We start from the raw sequence: 18,304 nt of genomic DNA, 5'->3' as shown, positions 1-18,304 counted from the left end.
GTCAGCTCAGCGTCCCAGCAGACCTCGCGTGTTCAACGGCTCTCCGTCTGCTCACGGCCTGCTTACGGAGCTCACAAGGCGGGGAACTCCGGACCGGATCGGTCCGTTATACGGTGATAGTACAGGCAGTACACGCTGCTCCCGTCTCGGGTGAAGCGCACGGTCCGCGGAGGGCAGGGACGGAGCGCCGGGTGGAGCAGCACTTAACTCCGGCTGCACCGGGCAGACCTGCGGGGCAGCTCCCAGATGATGGAGCTCGAGTCGGCGAGCAGAACCGAGCTGGGGCCGCTGGGGGACCCGCTCCAGCCCCAGACCCCAAGCCGACATGAGAAGAGCCTCGGGTTGCTCACCACCAAATTCGTGACTTTGCTGCAGGAGGCGAAGGACGGCGTACTGGACCTCAAGGCGGTGAGAACGAGCCCATTGTTTGTTGTCAGCACGCGGATGTCATTTTTTGAACCTGTCCATTAGCATTGCGTTAGTACTTTAGCATTGCACTAGCACTTTAGCACGTTAGCATTGCTTTAGCACTTCAGCAATGCACTTGCACGGAAGTAATGCAGTAGCACCATAGAATTGCACAAACATTTTAGCATTGCATTAGCACTGTAGCATTGCTTTAGCACTTCAGCAATGCACTTCCACTCAAGTATGGCATTAGCACTGTAGCATTACATTAGCCTAGCCAGCAAGCCTATGAGCTGGCCGTGTGTCGGTTTGAATGGGGAGCCTCCCTTGTAACGTTTGGTTCTGTGGTGAACTCGACACTGGTGTGTATTTCAACACTAGTGAACAGGGGTCCAGAGGAAGACTTCCACATGCGCTCCTAAGATCAGCGGCAGGAGTTAGGGAAAGTTTCCTTTACCCGACCCCCCGCTGAGCCGAAGTTTACAAACTGGGTCATCTATTGTGGGGAACCGGTCGGGTGTTCACACATGAGCAGCTCTGCTGATCAGCTCCTGCTCACACATGAGCAGCTCTGCTGATCACTGATCAGTTTATTTTTCTCGGACCCTTCATGCGTCCTGTTCTGACGGACTAGGGTTGTTTTGTAACAGATTTTAATCTGGTATAACGAATATTTGCCAAGAGGCTTTTGCGTTGATGGTTCCCCGTGTTTTTGGGAACCTACTACACGTCATAGAGCCGCCCTTTAACCAGGGACATATTTGATCCCCTAAGTGGTATGGATCATTTAGGACACAATTAACCGGTCAGGCTTTTGAATTGACAACCCAGTCGTTTGAATCTACAATGAAACTTCAGACTTCCATTGGCTGACGTTTACTTTCGGTTTTGGTTTCACGGTTACTTATTCCCCCTGCACGTTACGCCTCATTCAGAGACTATTACCCTGACTGCTATATTTGAACAACAATCCAGACGGCATCAAAATGGATTTGGATAAGATGTAAGATAGTCTTGTTTGCCCTGTGGGGTGTCGTGACAGCAGCGTGACTCTTTATCGTGGGAAAGTCACAATATATCGTTTGTAAAATGGGGGTTCAATATAAATAAGCGGTTAAACAAGGCATGAGCTGATTGGACCTTATCTGAACAGCCTCAGCAGAGGGATCCTATTGGATGACTGGAGTTATCAGTGACTGACATGTAGTTATGGTTGGTCTGCTGAGCATTCAGATGTTACCCAAGGAGGGACCAGGAAGTCATTAGCAAAGAGACTTGCATTGAAATCCATCCATGTCATTAAGGAGCAGGTAGAGGTTAGACAGTACAGAGACAGGTCATTAAGGAGCAGGTAGGAGTTAGACACTAGGGGGTCATCTTGCTCGCAGGTAGACTGCGGTTCAAACCAAGAACCTTTTACTACCAGTTGAAGTTGGTCACAACCAGACTATTGTACCATGCAGGGCTCCAGACTGCGACCAAATGGTTGCATTTTGCAACCAAAATTTGAGAGTGTGCGACTGAATTTGACATCTGGTTGCCCATGTGCGACCAGTGAATTTGCCCTTTTTATTTTTTAGATTTTGACGCGTTAAACGTGGAAGGGGCGCGTCAGTAAATCCGGAATCTGTAGCAGGCCAATGAGTGTGAGAACGATGGTGAAATGCCACTGTTAGTGGCTAATGTGTGGAGGGGGAGGGTCCTTGAGATCATCAAGCGCGCGTAAACGTCTGTGAGAAGGAGAAAGATTTGACAACCTGCTACGTGCATTTGAACAAAGAGCGAGCAAACTATTGACTCGTACTTCCGACCTTTGGCTAGTGTGCCAGTGCTATTCAAGGCAAGGCAAGGCAAGGCAACTTTATTTATATAGCACTTTTCATACACAAGGCAGACTCAAAGTGCTTCACATATAAACATTGTCATACAATAAAATAAAATAATACATAAGTAAAAGAAAACATATGCAAAGAAATGAGTAAAATAGAAAGTGCAATGTATTTAAGATCAGATCCACAGTCTCTCTGGTATCTGCGTCGGGACTCCAACCCGACCTAAAGGAACTTGGTACTTTCTCTCATGCAGGGTTCGGGTGCCATAAAGGGCTTTTCACACGGGAGGCGTTTGTCGCGCCTGCTAATGCATTCTCATAGCGTCCTGTCAAGCGGCACGACGACAAGCGGGCGCACTCCCGTGCTCGTCGAACGCATGCATGCACACGTGGAAACCGTTGGGATAGATGGGAATCACAATAAATGTGATACTGAATTCGAAACGGCACAATGCATTTTCTGCATCTATTATCAAACTATTTATTAGTAATACAGTGAAAATTAGGAGAAATGTGAATATTTGTTTGGCATGTTGATTTACGGTGTGTCCTCCTAAAATTTCTTGTTGTGCCCCTAAAGTTTTCAGTTGGGGGCCACAGTGCTCTTAGTGACAAGTGTTTGTCTGGAGCCCTGCCATGTACTGCTGGACTACACTGGAAGTGTGGAGGATAGCAGAGGCTGTGATCATGTGATCGTTCAGGGGATCATGTGATCAGGGGATAAAATGAGGGTGTGATTGGTGGATGGGATCGACCAATGAGCTGGCTGTATGTGTGGTCATGTGATGGTGGTCTGTGTGCAGGCGGCCGATACGCTGGCAGTCAGACAGAAGCGGCGTATCTATGACATCACCAACGTGCTGGAGGGCATCGGCCTCATCGAGAAGAAGTCCAAGAACAGTATCCAGTGGAAGTGAGTGTGTGTGTGTGTGTCACGGTGTTTGTGTGTGTGTGTGTGTGTGTGTATCTCACCGCGTTTGTGTCCTCAGGGGTGTGGGTCCGGGCTGTAACACCCGGGAGATCGCGGACAAGTTGCTGGACCTGAAGGCAGAGCTGAAGGACCTGGCAGTGAGGGAACAGGAGCTGGACCAGCAGAGGGTCTGGGTTCAGCAGAGCATCAAGAACGTCACAGACGACTCGCACAACAGCCCATATCCTTCAGGGTCGCTGTGGCCCCTGGCCCCACCTCAGGCCCCTGGCCCCACCTCAGGCCCCTGGCCCCACACCACCTCCTGGGTCTCTCTTACCCCTTTCCCACCACGCGGCTCCTGTGCTGCTTCGGAGCCCGTGCCAATCTTGAATCCGCTTCTTGGCTTTTCCACATAAATAATCCTGGCTCCGGGCCACACCAACAGGTTCCAACTCCACGCTGGTCTGTCTAGTACTCAGTTAGCTTGATTCTAACGTGTTAATTTCAACGTCTTGACGTGTTGCTAGGGCAACGAGGTTGTATTTTCTGACCCATCGACGTGGCTCTACTCTAGCCCTAAAGTCGGTGGAAGATCACGATGCTTCTTGGGGAGTTGGCTTTTAGAAACAACACGGAACCAGCACCTGCCCCGCACCAGCAGAGGGTTGGCATTGGTGGAAACTTGGGTCCTGGTACTAAAAGTACCAGGACATATCAGAGGTCCGACCAGGTCCAGTGAATGTTCACATTAGAACGGTAGAAGCGCTTTAGGAGAGTAACAATCAAAGCGTTTTTAACCCGGTTTAGATTATTAGAATGTTGAGAGATATTAAATTATATTAAGAGAGATCTGCACAGAAAGCTTTTCTTAGGTGAGAATATGTTTTTACTTCAAACTGGTTTCGGTGAGAGTGAAGAGTGTAGGGGTGAGTGTATTTGATTGGCTTGAGTCTTTTAACAATGTAAGGCTGTGCCCATATTTGGTAAACAATGGCTGCCTCGCCGAGGTCAGACTGAGGTTTGTTATATGGGGGGGGTCTTGGGAGACTAGGTCAGGCAGACCGGATGACTCAGACCAGTGAACCCTGCCAACTCAGACCAGTGAACCCAGCTCCGGGGGGGTGACCTTTGAACCACCCGTTGGTCCACATTGTGTTGATGACTTTAACGCAGACATACAATGGCTTATGTTCGACACGAGGACCTCTGCGGCGCCTTCAAAGGTAAACACAACACACAGTCTACAGTAGGAACGCAACTTTATTGGTCTAGTTTTGCTCTGTTTAATTATCCCATTGTAAAGTGTGTTTTGTTAACAAACGTCAAACGTGTTGTGATTATGTTCATATCTGTATGTGATTATGATATTAATGATGCCCCCTCCTTCTGTCTGCAGGGGAAACTCTGCTGGCGATCCGGGCCCCCACCGGGACCCAGCTAGAGGTCCCCGTCCCCGAGCCTGTAAGTGTGTGTGTGTGGGTGTGTGCGTGCGTGCGTGCGTGCGTGCGTGCGTGCGTGCGTGCGTGCGTGCGTGTGTGCGTGCGTGCGTGCGTGCGTGCGTGCGTGCGCGCGCTGAGGTGTCCTTGTCCCCTAAGTGCAGGTGTAGCCCATCCGAGTAAGCAGGCAGGGGACTTTAACCCAATACCACGCTGCCACTTTAAAGGGATAACTCACCGGTGGAGATATGAAGGTTATATGAAGTAAATAATTCTATGTATTATAAATGGGATTTTTTTTTTTTAATCGGTTTATCCTGAGATTAGGCAGAAAGTGTCTCTCTTGCTCAGAAGTAAGGACCCATGGCCCTAGTGCGAGCAAACTTTGTGTAAACATGTTCTCCTTGATACGTTGACTAGTTTAGACTTCTGCCCTCGTTTTTTCCACTTCACTTTCTGGGTCCGGAAATATGTATCCAATAGCAAACTGTTCTGATGAGGCGTAAAGCCTGGGTGAGCGGTTACACACATGTCCCCGTCCTCGCCAGATTCAGCCATTTATTCTAGAAGAAACTGGCATCGCTGAAATTCGCTGCAGCACAGGGACTCTGTGTTAGTGTCTATAGGCGAACAGAGCAAACCGGCGCGCTCCGGCTCCTCGTCCTCGGCAACAGGCAAGGCTTGTTTAGCGGCAGCCACAGCAGCCTTCTTTTTCTATCGGTGTAAATTCTTCCTGGCTGTATTCTGGCTCGCACTATTAGCCCTGAATGTCCGAATCCAACAATATATTTTCAAAATCCACTTCGGCTATTTGACATTGAAATTTTGTTCTCTAGCTAAGCGGTGAAGAAACATGGCGGACATTGTGTTTACATCTCGTACTCGAGCTCCCGCCCCCCCTCATTCCTTATTGGTGGGCTCACAAATTTGCGGAACCAGTGTTTTGTAGTCCTCTGCCCTTCTAGCAGGCAAGCAAAGTTCTCCCAAGATGACGTCTAACGCGTCATTTGACGTCATCTCGGGGAAAAAAATTAGATCAGGAAAGCTTGGCCAAGGGAAGACTGGGTTAGACTGGGTTAAAAACCTTTTTTTATATTACAATAGCGATTTTATAATGATAGAACGCCGGTTCTGAATGGGTGAAGTATCCCTTTAAGCTTAAGTTCTAATAGACCCCAGACCCCTACTGAGGATGGAGCTGATATCTGATGATGCAGATATACTCTGCATTATGGCCCTGACTCACCATTCCGACTGCCGATCGTCGGCAGAAAAGGCAGTAGGACCGATTTGGTCATGGCGGATTCAACATGTGCAATCAGCAGAAAAGAACCCCGATGGCTTTAACGATGGTCGATCGTTCCAAAATATTAAAAATATTCCAAAATATTAAAAATATTTTGGAAGCATAAAAAAAAAGAAGCTATGGTTGACTGTTTTGAGGTATATCTCCAGACTGTTTCCTTGTTTCCTAGATCCACAACGGGCCCAGGAAGTACCAGATCCGTCTGAAGAGCTCGTCCGGCCCCATCGAGGTGCTGCTAGTCAACAAGGACCCTAGCAGCCAGTCCCCTGTGGTCCTCCCCGTGCCCCCTCCCGAAGACGTCCTCCAGAACCTCCCGGCCCCCACAGCGCACGCACAGGTGGGTCTGTAGCCACCTCACAGGGGGGATCGTAGCCACCTCACAGGGGGGTCTGTAGCCACCTCACAGGGGGGTCTGTAGCCACCTCACAGGGGGGTCTGTAGCCACCTCACAGGGGGGACTGTAGCCACCTCACAGGGGGGACTGTAGCCACCTCACAGGGGGGACTGTAGCCACCTCACAGGGGGGTCTGTAGCCACCTCACAGGGGGGTCTGTAGCCACCTCACAGGGGGGTCTGTAGCCACCTCACAGGGGGGTCTGTAGCCACCTCACAGGGGGGTCTGTAGCCACCTCACAGGGGGGTCTGTAGCCACCTCACAGGTCCTCAACTGGGTTACCACACGGGTATAAAACACCTGTGATGTCTCCCAGCATGGATCCCCCTGTCTGCTGAAGGTATTGGAGTCTGATACATGGGTCGGCTGCTTTCCATGCTTATGTTGTGGAAGTATCGCGGTCTGCAAGATCAACTCAGTTTCCATCCAAAAGAAGAGTTAAACCATTCACATCGCTCCAGCGATCTGTAAGGGTCAAATCAAACTGAGGCGACGCTGCAGAATGAGATTCTTCCAACACGTGTGTGAAGCAATCCTCTGTAATGTTGGAGGATATCTGAGTTTGACTGCTCCCACTGTGTACGGACTTTGAGGTTTTGTTGATTTTGTGATTTCTCTGTCCTGCTCTACAGATCACAAATTCTCCCTGTGCTGCCACGCCCACCCCAGCAGCCAATCAGACGGCCTCCACAGGTAGGAGACACGCCCCCACAGTGGCCCTATTTGCCAGACTCAGTCTAACGGCCCCAGACTCTACCACCAGGTGTGAGTGATTAGTCATTACAAGCCATTTTGAAACCTTACCGCTTAAAAATAAAATATATTAATAAAATTAACATTTTTAAATTTTCAGTTTGTAACCCTTTTTTAAGCCCCCTGTGTAGAGCATCCCTGATAGTTGTGTATGCCATGAAGGAGGTATGAGGTTGTAGTGAGCCTACCGTCTCTTTCCAGACGCTAGCAAGACGTCACAACTCTCTGCAGCCCTTCCCACTGCGGTGACGTCATCGCCAAGCCAACAGCTCCAGTCCTCTGCCTCCCTGGATGGCTCCGCCCCCTCCTCTGGCTCCGCCCCCCACTCTGGCTCCGTCCTGTTTGAATCGATCAAGTCTGAGCCGTCTGATTGTGAGCAACGTTTGTGTATTAATAACCACTACAGTTTATAGCTCACACTCACGATTGTATGAAGTGGATTAGTGAGAGAGAGATGAAGAATAAGGTTTATGACCAGACAGGGGGATGTAGAACAGTTCTCATCACACGTCCTGTTCTCTTCTCCTAGTGTTGGACTTCCCTAAAGATCTCTCTGACATGTTCGACCCAACTAAAGGTAAGAATCCTACTACTTACTGTGCTCCAAGTTGTGTTGTATAAGGCAGCAAATTGAAATTGTTATTGTTGTGGCCATTTTAGGATTAGACCTCTCCTTTTTGTCTCTCTGTCTGTGTCTGTCTCTTTCTCTCTCTTTCTGTCTGACTAGATATCTCCCTCTATTAAGTATTAGGCTACTGGATTGGGTTTAGACATCTCTGAGCTAACTCCATGTAACCGGTCCTCTCTGTCTTTCTACCAACCAGAAATCATGACTGGAGACCTGTTGGACGACCTGATGTCCTCAGAAGGTAGGTTCTCACTGTGTGTGTGTGTGTGTGTGTGTGTGTGTGTGTGTGTGTGTGTGTGTGTGTGTGTGTGTGTGTGTGTGTGTGTGTGTGTGTGTGTGTGTGTGTGTGTGTGTGTGTGTGTGTGTGTGTGTGTGTGTGTGTGTGTGTGTCCCCCCTCACCTCTGTGTGTGTGTGTGTGTGTTTGGTCTCCAGTGTTCTCCCCCCTGCTGCGTCTCTCTCCTCCGCCCGGTGACCACGACTACATCTACAACCTGGACGAAACGGAGGGCCTGTGTGACCTCTTCGATGTCCCCATCCTCAACCTCTGACCCCTGACCCCCGTCCCCTATGATGTCAGAGAACACATAGACTTTTTTTTTTTTTTTTTTAACCCACGCACTCGTTGCCATGGAAGTTAATCACAGAAAGAAAAAAAAAACGTGTGTGTGTGTCAGAACTTCTCCCATCATCAATGTTTTAGAAACAGGACCTCTATTTTAAGTCAGGTGCCATCAGAGGCCAGCAGCCCGTCTCCAAACACACTGTCTTTATGTACATAGAGAATATATATTTTGTACTATCAGCATACGAGGCAAAAGTGGAATAATGTTCAAAGGCGAGAGAGCGAGGCAGGTGCTTCTGTAGAGGGGTCTGAAGAACTGTTCCCAGTGCTGGGATCATGGTCCCAGTGCTAAGGGTGTGGGTCCAGGGTTGGCCAAAGCGTTGCTATTTGCCAAATGAGGTGTTGCTTTATCCAAGGTAGTGAAGATAAGCTTGTTTCATCCTCCGCTGGTTTTAAGGCCCTGGGGGGGGTGTGTTCAGCCGGAACGGGTCAGGCCTCACTGATGCTCGGGCCGCAGTCTCCACTGGAGGCCAGCTGAATGATGCCGGCTAGCGGTCCAGCTTTAGCGCTCCAAGAGCAGTAGACCGGTCCCTCCCTCCACCCCACGACCCCTCAGCAGTCGACCTCCCCCCCCCCCCCCCCCCCTGCTCTCCTCGCCGGACTCCGTTGTGTGTTCTGAGCCTCCCACCTGAACGGCTGCTGTTTGTACGTAAAGCTTCTGGTTCCTAAGGACCGTGTGTATCAGGACATAAGGATCATGGATGTGCCTCCTGTGGATTTGTTGTTCTTTCCTTCTGCTGATGCTGTGACTCGGGTCCTGATGTCAACCAGTGTGCTACAGATTTCTTTTAGTTTGCATTTTTTCTGCTTGTAGAATCATCTATACATTTTATTCCAGTTCAAGTGATGTCGACGCCACATGACTGGCGTTAGGCTTCGTTTAAATCCCCCCCCCCCCCCCCCATATGAAAGGTACAGCTGATGTCGTCGGTTTGTGTGAAAACGTACAAGCTGAATATTGTTTGACAACTTTTGTACTTTTCATGCTGTGAAACTAGTTTGCATTGAACCAGTTTTCAACTATTTTCCAACGCTGTGTATAACTGACTTGTATAGAATAGCATTTATTTTTATATACCTGCTAGCTTTATGGATATTGCCCATGCTCTGAATAATAAGTAGAAAGATGTATGAAACCGTTTTTTAACCCAGCAGGCTCTCATCACTGCACTTTACATCACGTTGGGACTGTCCTTAATACAGAGACCTTGAAAGCTTCTTCTGTCAGACTCTGGTCACACTCAGAACCCCGCCGCAGCGCCCCTACCAGGCCGCTAGTGGCACTTCACCTGAAACACAATAAATACTTTTTTACGCTCTATGCTTTACGTTTATTGTACAGTGTGTACTCTGATATGCTTTTACACTATTCTATAATTTACTATACTATATGGTACCCTCAATTGTGACTATATAACCGACTTTGCTATAGTACATAATGTACTATACTACAGTATGCTAGTATATCCTACACCTTATAAAGTACTTGAATACACTAGGATACTACAGTATGATATAGTATACTAAACTACTATTTACGAGTATACTATATGATAAGTGTACTAGTATTGTACTACACTAGTATATACTGCACTTAGTATAGTGTACAATAATACACTAGTACTACGAGTATATAAAAGTCCACTATTATTATTATAGCTTGCTAGTATTGTACTACACTATAGTGTACAGTATATGATATAGTTTATTTGTATACTACAGTATATTTAGTATACTCCAGTATATGATATAGTATACTACAATATATAATATAGTGTACTAGTTTTGCTAAAAGTATGATGTAGTATACTACAGTATACTGGTATACTACACTAGTAAAGGCCTACTACAGTATATGACTAGTATTTATACTACAGTATGATATTTTGTACTATTACAACAATATAAGTATACTACAGTATGTTGTATAGTATACTACACTATATAGTGTACTACACCAGAATATACTAGGATACTACAGTATATGATAATGCTTTTTACTATAGTATAAACTACATTCGCGTATAGAGTGTAGTGCGGACCGTCCGGTAAGCGGCGCCCTTGACCGTCCCGCAGAACCCGGAACCTCAGAGATCAATGAGCGGAGCGGTGGACTGTCTTCACTTCGGAACCCAGCAGCTCGGGTACTGAGTACTGGTTTCACTCACAGCTCGGAGACTTGGTACTGGTTACCCAAACAGTTGGGATACTTGGTACTGGTTTTCCTAACAGTTGGGATACTTGGTACTGGTTTCAGCCCAGTGGACCAGTCAGAGAGGCGATGTGTTGACTGGTCGGGACTGGAGTGAGATTTGTTTCCTACCAGGTAAGTTCTTTCCAGAGCTCCTCATAGAGACGAAACCAGGCGTATTTATCAACATTAGAGCATGCTTATTTGGTTAATTATATGATATACAAACGATGCCGTTATTATTTAACACCAGAAACCTGGCTGTGCGATTGTTCAAACTTTCTTTTGCAAATGGAACCAAACGTCCTCAAGCCGCTTCGGTCCTCTGGAAGAACATGAAGTGTTAAGAGTGTTGACGTTTAAACTTCTCTGTTCAGCGGATTTCCAGGAAACCTTCAGCTTTCTCTTTACCTTTTCCTACTGTTAGATTCACAGTGTGTGTGTGTGTGTGTGTGTGTGTGTGTGTGTGTGTGTGTGTGTGTGTGTGTGTGGTGTGTGTGTGTGTGTGTGTGTGTGTGTGTGTGTGTGTGTGTGTGTGTGTGTGTGTGTGTGTGTGTGTGTGTGTGTGTGTGTGTGTGTGTGAGAGAGAGAGACAGACAGAGAGAGAGTGTGTGTCTGCCTGTGTGTGTGTGTGTGTGTGTGTGTGTGTGTGTGTGTGTGTGTGTGTGTGTGTGTGCGTGCGCGTTTTTGCGTGTGTGTGTGTGCGTGATAGAGACAGAGTGTGTGTGTGTGTGTGTGTGTGTGTGTGTGTGTGTGTGTGTGTGTGTGTGTGTGTGTGTGTGTGTGCGTGCCCGCGTGCGTGCGTGCGTGTCGGTCTGTTTCGGGACAGCTGTAGCAGAGTGCGTTTCCCCGTTCCTGGTACCAGCAGCAAATGTTCTCCTAATCTCAGTGAAGGCGGCAGAGCAGCGTGTTGTGGTTCGATGGGGGGGGGGGGGGGGGGAGGAATTTGAGGCAGCTGGGAGGCGGGGGAGGAGGAGGTAGGTGGGACACGGCAATGTAGTTGCGAGCCGCGGTAAAATGATTAGAGGTGGTCACTGGTTGGTTTAAACTTCACACCTTGCCCAACCTGAGCCGACGCATTCACACATTTCTACTTCTGTTCAGACCGAACCAACACATCTCCTGAGACAGAGCCAGCATTGTTGCGAAAGAAGCCCCCCGTCTGCTGTCAGCAGGCTGGAGAGCAGAAGAGAGAAGGCTGGTCGGAGCTGCAGTACTCTGTACCGCTCCAGGCCTGGATCAGACACACATGAATCTTGATACAATATGTATGCCATCGCCCAGTGCAAGGCCGGGGTTAAAGGAGGAGGAGGTGGGGTGGAGGAGGAGGAGGTGGGGTGGAGGAGGAGGAGGAGGAGGAGGAGGAGGGGGGAGGTGGGGTGGAGGAGGTGGTGGAGGTGGGTTGGACGTCTTCCTGGGAGAGGAGTGGGCACCGCCTATGTTTGTGTGTGTTGACGTCAGGAGTTATGTTCTGAATAGGGGAGTTTAGTGAACTGTGTCAAACTACTACTAGGTGTGGGGTCAGGTTAAGGGGTACGGTCTGGATCATATTTAGGGGGCATCCCTGTGCAGTAGCACAGAACCGCTGGGAGGGGAACAATGTAAGTACTGTTAGTAAACAATGTAACAACCTGTACCAGCCTGCACTTATTACAAAACAAAGTCTGGGAAGAGCATGTGACCGACAGTGCTGTCAGGGTCAGGGGTTAGGGTTAGGAACACATTAGTGTGAGGCTGTTCTATAACATTATAACATATCAACTACATGTTGTCGCAAGTCGATAGATCAGAGGAGCTTTTTTTTTCTGTTATTGTTTGTGGTTATGATATCATGTTGAGCAATTGGTTATCCTCGTGGCCTTAATGACCGGTACGGTTCATCTCCATGACGACAGACGTCTGGCCGAAGCAATTAGCTCTCCTTCCTAGTGACTAGCGGCTAACTCAAGGTTACTAGCTTAGCTGCTCTCTATCATAGCAGCTAACAACAACTGTGCTAGCTCCAGTCAGGCTAGCTAGCTCTCTTACCTTACTGTAAGCTTCTATCTCCAGTCATGCTAGCGTAGCTCTCCTTCCTGACAGCTAGCTGGTATCTCCAATCCTGCTAGCACTTCTTCCCGGCCCAGTGTACAGGAATGCAGCTGGCCTGGGACGTGCTGAGGCAGGTTAACACACGAGTCAGCGCACCTGGGAACACACAGCCGCTCTACATCATCCTCTCCTGCTGCTAGTATCTTTAGCTCTGCTGTGTCACAACAAGAAGGGGTTCTTACCCAGCTCGAACCTTCTGTGAGGAGTTTGGGTGCACATCCTAGTACTGCTAGTGATGGTTGAATAAAAGGATCCCACTGCATTGTACGGTCCTTGTATCTGAATGAATCTTCCCCCCACCTCCAGACTTTGTGTTATCTCTAAACTGTCTGCTTGTTCGCCTCCTGGCCTCTCTCTGCGTTGGGTCCTCTGTTGTCGAATCCCGGACAGACAGACTACTGTCTAGAGAGCACAGGGCTGGAAGGGCTGTGTGCGGGGACAGACCCTGGGACAGACGGCCTCGGTCTGAGACAGACGGCCGCAGTCGTGGACAGACACATACACAAACACAATCACACAACAACATACACACACACTGGGGCATCAGCCTGATACTGCCCCCCAGTGGTTGGCGACACATTAACACAGCTTTTAGAGCAAAGAGATCCAGGAGCCGTTTGCTGCCCTCTTCCAGGGCTGAACCCCCAGCCTGAGCTCCTACTGACTGACGATCTCTGGATGAACTGAGCATGACAGTGATTAACAGAATAACTCATAACTAATGATACCTGGAAGAACTGAAGATGATGATTATCAGAGTAACTCTCTCTCCAGCCAGGCAGCCTGAAGAGACGAGATGCCGCAGCAGAAAGACATTGTGAAGATCGCCATCCAGATGCCTGGAGCGTACCCACAACTCATACAGCTAGACCAGGTAACCCACACACACACACACACACACACACACACACACACACACACACACACACACGCACACGCACACGCACACACAACTCATACAGCTGGACCAGGTAACACACACACACAAAAACACACACACACACACATACAATTCATACACACGCACACACACACACACACACACACACACACACACACACACACACACACACACACACATACACACACACATACACGTACACAGACTCATACAGCTGGACTAGGTAACACATACACACACACACACCTCATTCAGCTAGACCAGGTTACTTAGACACACACATACACAGACGAAGACACAGACACGGACACACACACACAAGTTATGATATAGCAGAGCGGTCGAAGGATTCTGTTTTTCTCTGGTGAGCTCATAGCTCAGGGCTAGCATGTGGCTTTCATCATGCTACATGCTACATACTGCGTTCCCTCTCCGTGTTCCCATGATCTCATCTTTAGGAGAGACTTCAGAACCCAGCAGGACAGCCTTTTTTCTGTTAACCATTACCTCATGAAGCTGTGGACTGTTCAGCATGAGGAGCTCAGATCGGCCTGCTGGGCTTGGTCTGTCCTGACACGGTCTCTGGACCTGGTCTGTCCTGACACGGTCTCTGGACCTGGTCTGTCCTGACACGGCCTCTGGACCTGGTCTGTCCTGACACGGTCTCTGGACCTGGTCTGTCCTCCTTGTCTGTTCTGACACGGTCTCTGATCCCAGTCTGTCCGGACTCGGCCTCTGGTCTAAAGTGACCCAACATGCACTCAGCTGTCGACAAGGACGTCTTGTGGGGTTAGGCAGTGCTGGTGTTCAGGTCAAAGGTCATAATGATGCGTGTTTGGTGGTTAACACCGAGCCTCTACCGGGGGCGGGTCCAGACGCTGCCTGAGGCTTCTTATTTGGCGTTCACCTGTCAGCTCCTCCCCCACAGCCTTTCCTCGTCCAATCAGAGCCATCACCATGGTTACTGTAACAGCAGAGTATCACCATGGTTAATGTAACAGCCGAGTATCACCATGGTTACTGTAACAGCAGAGTATCACCATGGTTAATGTACCAGCCGAGTATCACACTGGTTACTGTAACAGCAGAGTATCACCATGGTTAATGTACCAGCCGAGTATCAACATGGTTACTGTAACAGCAGAGTATCACCATGGTTAATGTAACAGCCGAGTATCACCATGGTTAATGTACCAGCCGAGTATCACCATGGTTACAGTAACAGCAGAGTATCACCATGGTTAATGTAACAGCCGAGTATCACCATGGTTAATGTACCAGCCAAGTATCACCATGGTTACAGTAAAAGCAGAGTATCACCATGGTTAATGTAACAGCTGAGTATCACCATGGTTAATGTACCAGCCAAGTATCACCATGGTTACAGTAAAAGCAGGGTATCACGATGGTGATGCAGTCTCCCAGTTGAAGGGCAATAGGGCAGGCAGTTTTATTTATTTTTTCCTGTCAATAAGAACACTTATACTACTTCCTCCCCTTCCCTTTTATGCACAGAAAAAGCCTCTTTCTGCAGTCATCAAGGAGGTCTGTGACGGGTAAGTGCTCTGTGACGGTGTGTGTGTGTGCGTGTGCGTGTGTATGTGTTTGCGTGTGTGTGTGAACATGTGTGTCTTTATACATAACCAAAAGCTCTAGCGTTGCATCTGCCTTTCATGTCCTGTATACATAATATTGCATTTACAATGTGTATGTGTGTCTGTGCGCATGCCTGTAAATGTGCGTGTTTGTGTGTGTGTAAGTGTATGTCTGTGTGTGTGTGTGTGCCTGTGTGTGTGTGTATGTGTGTATGCCTGTTTGTGTGTGTGTGCATGTGTGTCTTTGTGTGCGTATGTGTGTGTGTGCATGTGTGTGTGCGCGTGTGTGTGTGTGTGTGTGTGTGTGTGTGTGTGTGTGTGTGTGTGTGTGTGTGTGTGTGTGTGTGTGTGTGTGTGTGTGTGTGCGTGCGTGCGTGTGTGCGTGCGTGCGTGCGTGCGTGTGTGTGTGTGTGTGTGTAGGTGGAACCTCTCAGGCCCTGATAACCATGCTCTTCAGTATGCAGATGGTGTGCAGATGTACATCACTGAGTCGGTGAGTCACAGCCTCCTTACACATCACTCATTATCACTCCTCTGTAGCACTCCTTACACATCACTCATTATCACTCCTCTATAGCACACCTTACACATCACTCCTATGTAGCACTCCTTACACGTCACTCATTATCACTCCTCTGTAGCACTCCTTACACATCACTCATTATCACTCCTCTATAGCACACCTTACACATCACTCCTATGTAGCACTCCTTACACATGACTCCTTTACAGCACTCAATCACACATCACTCATTATCACTCCTCTGTAGCACTCCTTACACATCACTCATTATCACTCCTCTATAGCACACCTTACACATCACTCCTATGTAGCACTCCTTACACATGACTCTTTTACAGCACTCAATCACACATCACTCATTATTACTCCTGTAGACATAGGCATCCCTATTGTTAGAGTTGGAGCGAGTAGTAGGGTTAGAGTTGGAGTGAGTTAGTAGGGTTAGAGTTGGAGTGAGTTAGTAGGGTTAGAGTTGGAGTGAGTTAGTAGGGTTAGAGTTGGGGTGAGTTAGTAGGGTTAGATTTGGAGTGAGTTAGTAGGGTTGGAGTTGGAGCGAGTTAGCAGGGTCAGAGTTGGAGTGAGTTAGTAGGGTTAGAGTTGGAGCGAGTTAGCAGGGTCAGAGTTGGAGTGAGTTGGCAGGGTTAGAGTTGGAGTGAGTTAGTAGGGTTAGAGTTGGAGCGAGTTAACAGGGTCAGAGTTGGAGTGAGTTGGCAGGGTTAGAGTTGGAGTGAGTTAGTAGGGTTAGAGTTGGGGGGTGAGTAAGTAGGGTTAGAGTTGGAGTGAGTTAATAAGGTTAGAGTTGGAGTGAGTTAGTAGGGTTGGAGTGGGTTCACAATTTTTTTTCCCGGAAATGGCCACTAAAATGACAGACTTTGGCTAATATTTATCTGTATGTTCGCTCTCGCTCTCTCGTTCTCTTGCCCTCTCTCTCTCTCTCTCTCTCTCTCTCTCTCTCTCTCTCTCTCTCTCTCTCTCTCTCTCTCTCTCTCTCTCTCTCTCTCTCTCTCTCTCTCTCTCTCTCTCTCTCTCTCTCTCGCCCTTTTTCTCTCTCTCTTGTTCCCTCTCATCCTCGCTCTCTCGTTCTCCTCGCCCCCTCTATCTTATTATTTCATGGTAATCTCGTCGCTGGTGGTTGCTCACCACAACGTCTGTGTAGCCACAGCTCTGCTGCCTGGAACAGACCTCTGAACCGGGACACTTTTACTGATAAGTGACTTTCTGTTTTCTCTACATATCACTCAGTGTGTGTGTGTGTGTGTTTCTTTGTTCTAGAATCGTCTGGATATCAAGAATGGCTGCATTCTGCGTCTGACCAAGGCCCCGGTGAGTCTGTAGTCCACTGTGTGGGTGGGTCTCTCTTCATCTCTCTCTCTCTCTCTCTCTCTCTCTCTCTCTCTCTCTCTCTCTCTCTCTCTCTCTCTCTCTCTCTCTCTCTCTCTCTCTCTCTCTCTCTCTGCCTATCTACCTCTCACACCCACATATACACTACTACACTGCTAATTCTCATGTTTTCTATAATCCAGTCAAACAAACCCTCATTTCACAACAACTTGTAGATCTTACCACACACTGGGAAACACCAGAAAGGCGTTTCCCTTAAAGCAGAATTCTCTGTCCTTTAGAGAGGTCAGAGAGCCCCCCCCCCCCCCCCGGACCCATAGGCTCATAATGTAGGACTGGACAGGAGTTGAAAGGTGATGAAGAATAACACATTTTTAGGATACTTCGGTCCGCTATATATTAGATTTGATTTTAGAGCGTGATCATGTGAAGATACAGCCACTAAAGTTAAAAAGGATACATTCAGGGAGACAATGGTTGAACAAGATTCTTATAGGGGAACCTTTGCATCGTGGGTCGTTGATACAACGGTAACAAAGGTGAGGGGAGGGACCATCTTGGAGAGTTTAGGATTGGTAACGGCTGAAGTCAGCCACGGTCGGAGAGAGCAAGTTAGTTTGCAATACACTATAGGGGAAGAGGACATGTCTGCAAGACCTTTAAAGGAATCTACACAACAGAGAAGTCAGTAGACTGGCCTCAGTATTAGAGTTTGTGGCTACGATGGCAATGCAAAATGAAGAACTATCCAAGGAGAATGTATAGAAATTCCTTTTAAATTGACTAGTAATGATATAAACGGGGTTCATATAATTTGTATATAATTGTATATTATAGTTATGATTGATATTTCCACGACACAATCTAAGGTTGATTCCTTCGGTCGGGGCTCTCGGCCCTCTGAACCGCCACCTCAGTCCCTCGGTCGCCCTCACTTCCTCTCGGCTGTCTAGAGCATCCGAGCGTCAGAGTGAGTACGACGTTCACACCGAGCTCGGACCGAGTTCCTGTTTCTAGAGACGAGCGCCGACCTATTGTTGTGCTCGTGGCCAGAGGGAAATAATGTTCAGCTCCATTCAGAAACATCACCGCAGTTATTAAATGAACAGGAACCTCCGTGTGCGTTATTGAGTTAAGTGTGTGTTAATATCCTGGTATCAGCAGCTAGTATCAGATCGACATCACTGACGTCCTGCTGATACTGGTGTCGTACGCTCGCAGCGCCCTGCTGCAGTCGTCCCCTCGTCCCCTTGGTCCCTCGCTCCTTATGCAGTGCAAACTATTCAGGGAGCTAGTAAGACAAGTAAGAGATGGAAAGTCAGACCCCAATTATGAGCCAGAGATCGATCAGCGAAACGAGCCGCCACGTCTTA

General features: G+C 48.2%; 2 protein-coding genes across 3 annotated transcripts in view; both read left to right on the top strand.

The window, feature by feature from the left end:
• e2f4 (E2F transcription factor 4) lies at positions 1-9,719 on the top strand. The gene is made up of 11 exons (XM_056599222.1): positions 1-408; positions 3,043-3,152; positions 3,229-3,391; positions 4,330-4,372; positions 4,546-4,610; positions 6,061-6,228; positions 6,918-6,978; positions 7,240-7,410; positions 7,568-7,615; positions 7,863-7,907; positions 8,100-9,719. The coding sequence occupies exons 1-11, from the start codon at positions 247-249 to the stop codon at positions 8,213-8,215; spliced, it is 1,152 nt and encodes a 383-aa protein (XP_056455197.1). The 5' UTR covers positions 1-246; the 3' UTR covers positions 8,216-9,719.
• Positions 9,720-10,381: 662 nt separating this feature from the next.
• Positions 10,382-18,304, top strand: part of elmo3 (engulfment and cell motility 3) — a 27,187-nt gene continuing 19,264 nt past the window's right edge. The window contains exons 1-5 of one of the 2 annotated variants that reach the window (XM_056598465.1): positions 10,382-10,615; positions 13,350-13,445; positions 14,988-15,028; positions 15,488-15,560; positions 16,863-16,913. In XM_056598465.1, coding sequence (XP_056454440.1) covers positions 13,368-13,445; positions 14,988-15,028; positions 15,488-15,560; positions 16,863-16,913 — 243 coding nt within the window. In that variant the 5' untranslated portion in view covers positions 10,382-10,615; positions 13,350-13,367. Of the gene's footprint in view, positions 10,616-13,345; positions 13,446-14,987; positions 15,029-15,487; positions 15,561-16,862; positions 16,914-18,304 lie in introns of both variants that reach the window. The other variant, XM_056598464.1, reaches the window with a different exon arrangement.

Source organism: Gadus chalcogrammus, chromosome 9 (genome assembly GCF_026213295.1).
Source record: "Gadus chalcogrammus isolate NIFS_2021 chromosome 9, NIFS_Gcha_1.0, whole genome shotgun sequence".
Taxonomy (NCBI): Eukaryota; Metazoa; Chordata; class Actinopteri; order Gadiformes; family Gadidae; genus Gadus; species Gadus chalcogrammus.
This window is presented reverse-complemented; position numbering and strand designations above follow the sequence as displayed.

What these genes read in the sequence shown, in the direction of transcription:
- e2f4 (XM_056599222.1), top strand. Translation starts at nt 247, where the DNA reads ATGATGGAGCTCGAGTCGGCGAGCAGAACCGAGCTGGGGCCGCTGGGG. An exon ending in AAGAACAGTATCCAGTGGAA is followed by an intron (nt 3,153 to 3,228) that starts GTGAGTGTGTGT and finishes TTGTGTCCTCAG; the next exon opens with GGGTGTGGGTCCGGGCTGTA. An exon ending in ACGACTCGCACAACAGCCCA is followed by an intron (nt 3,392 to 4,329) that starts TATCCTTCAGGG and finishes CGCAGACATACA; the next exon opens with ATGGCTTATGTTCGACACGA.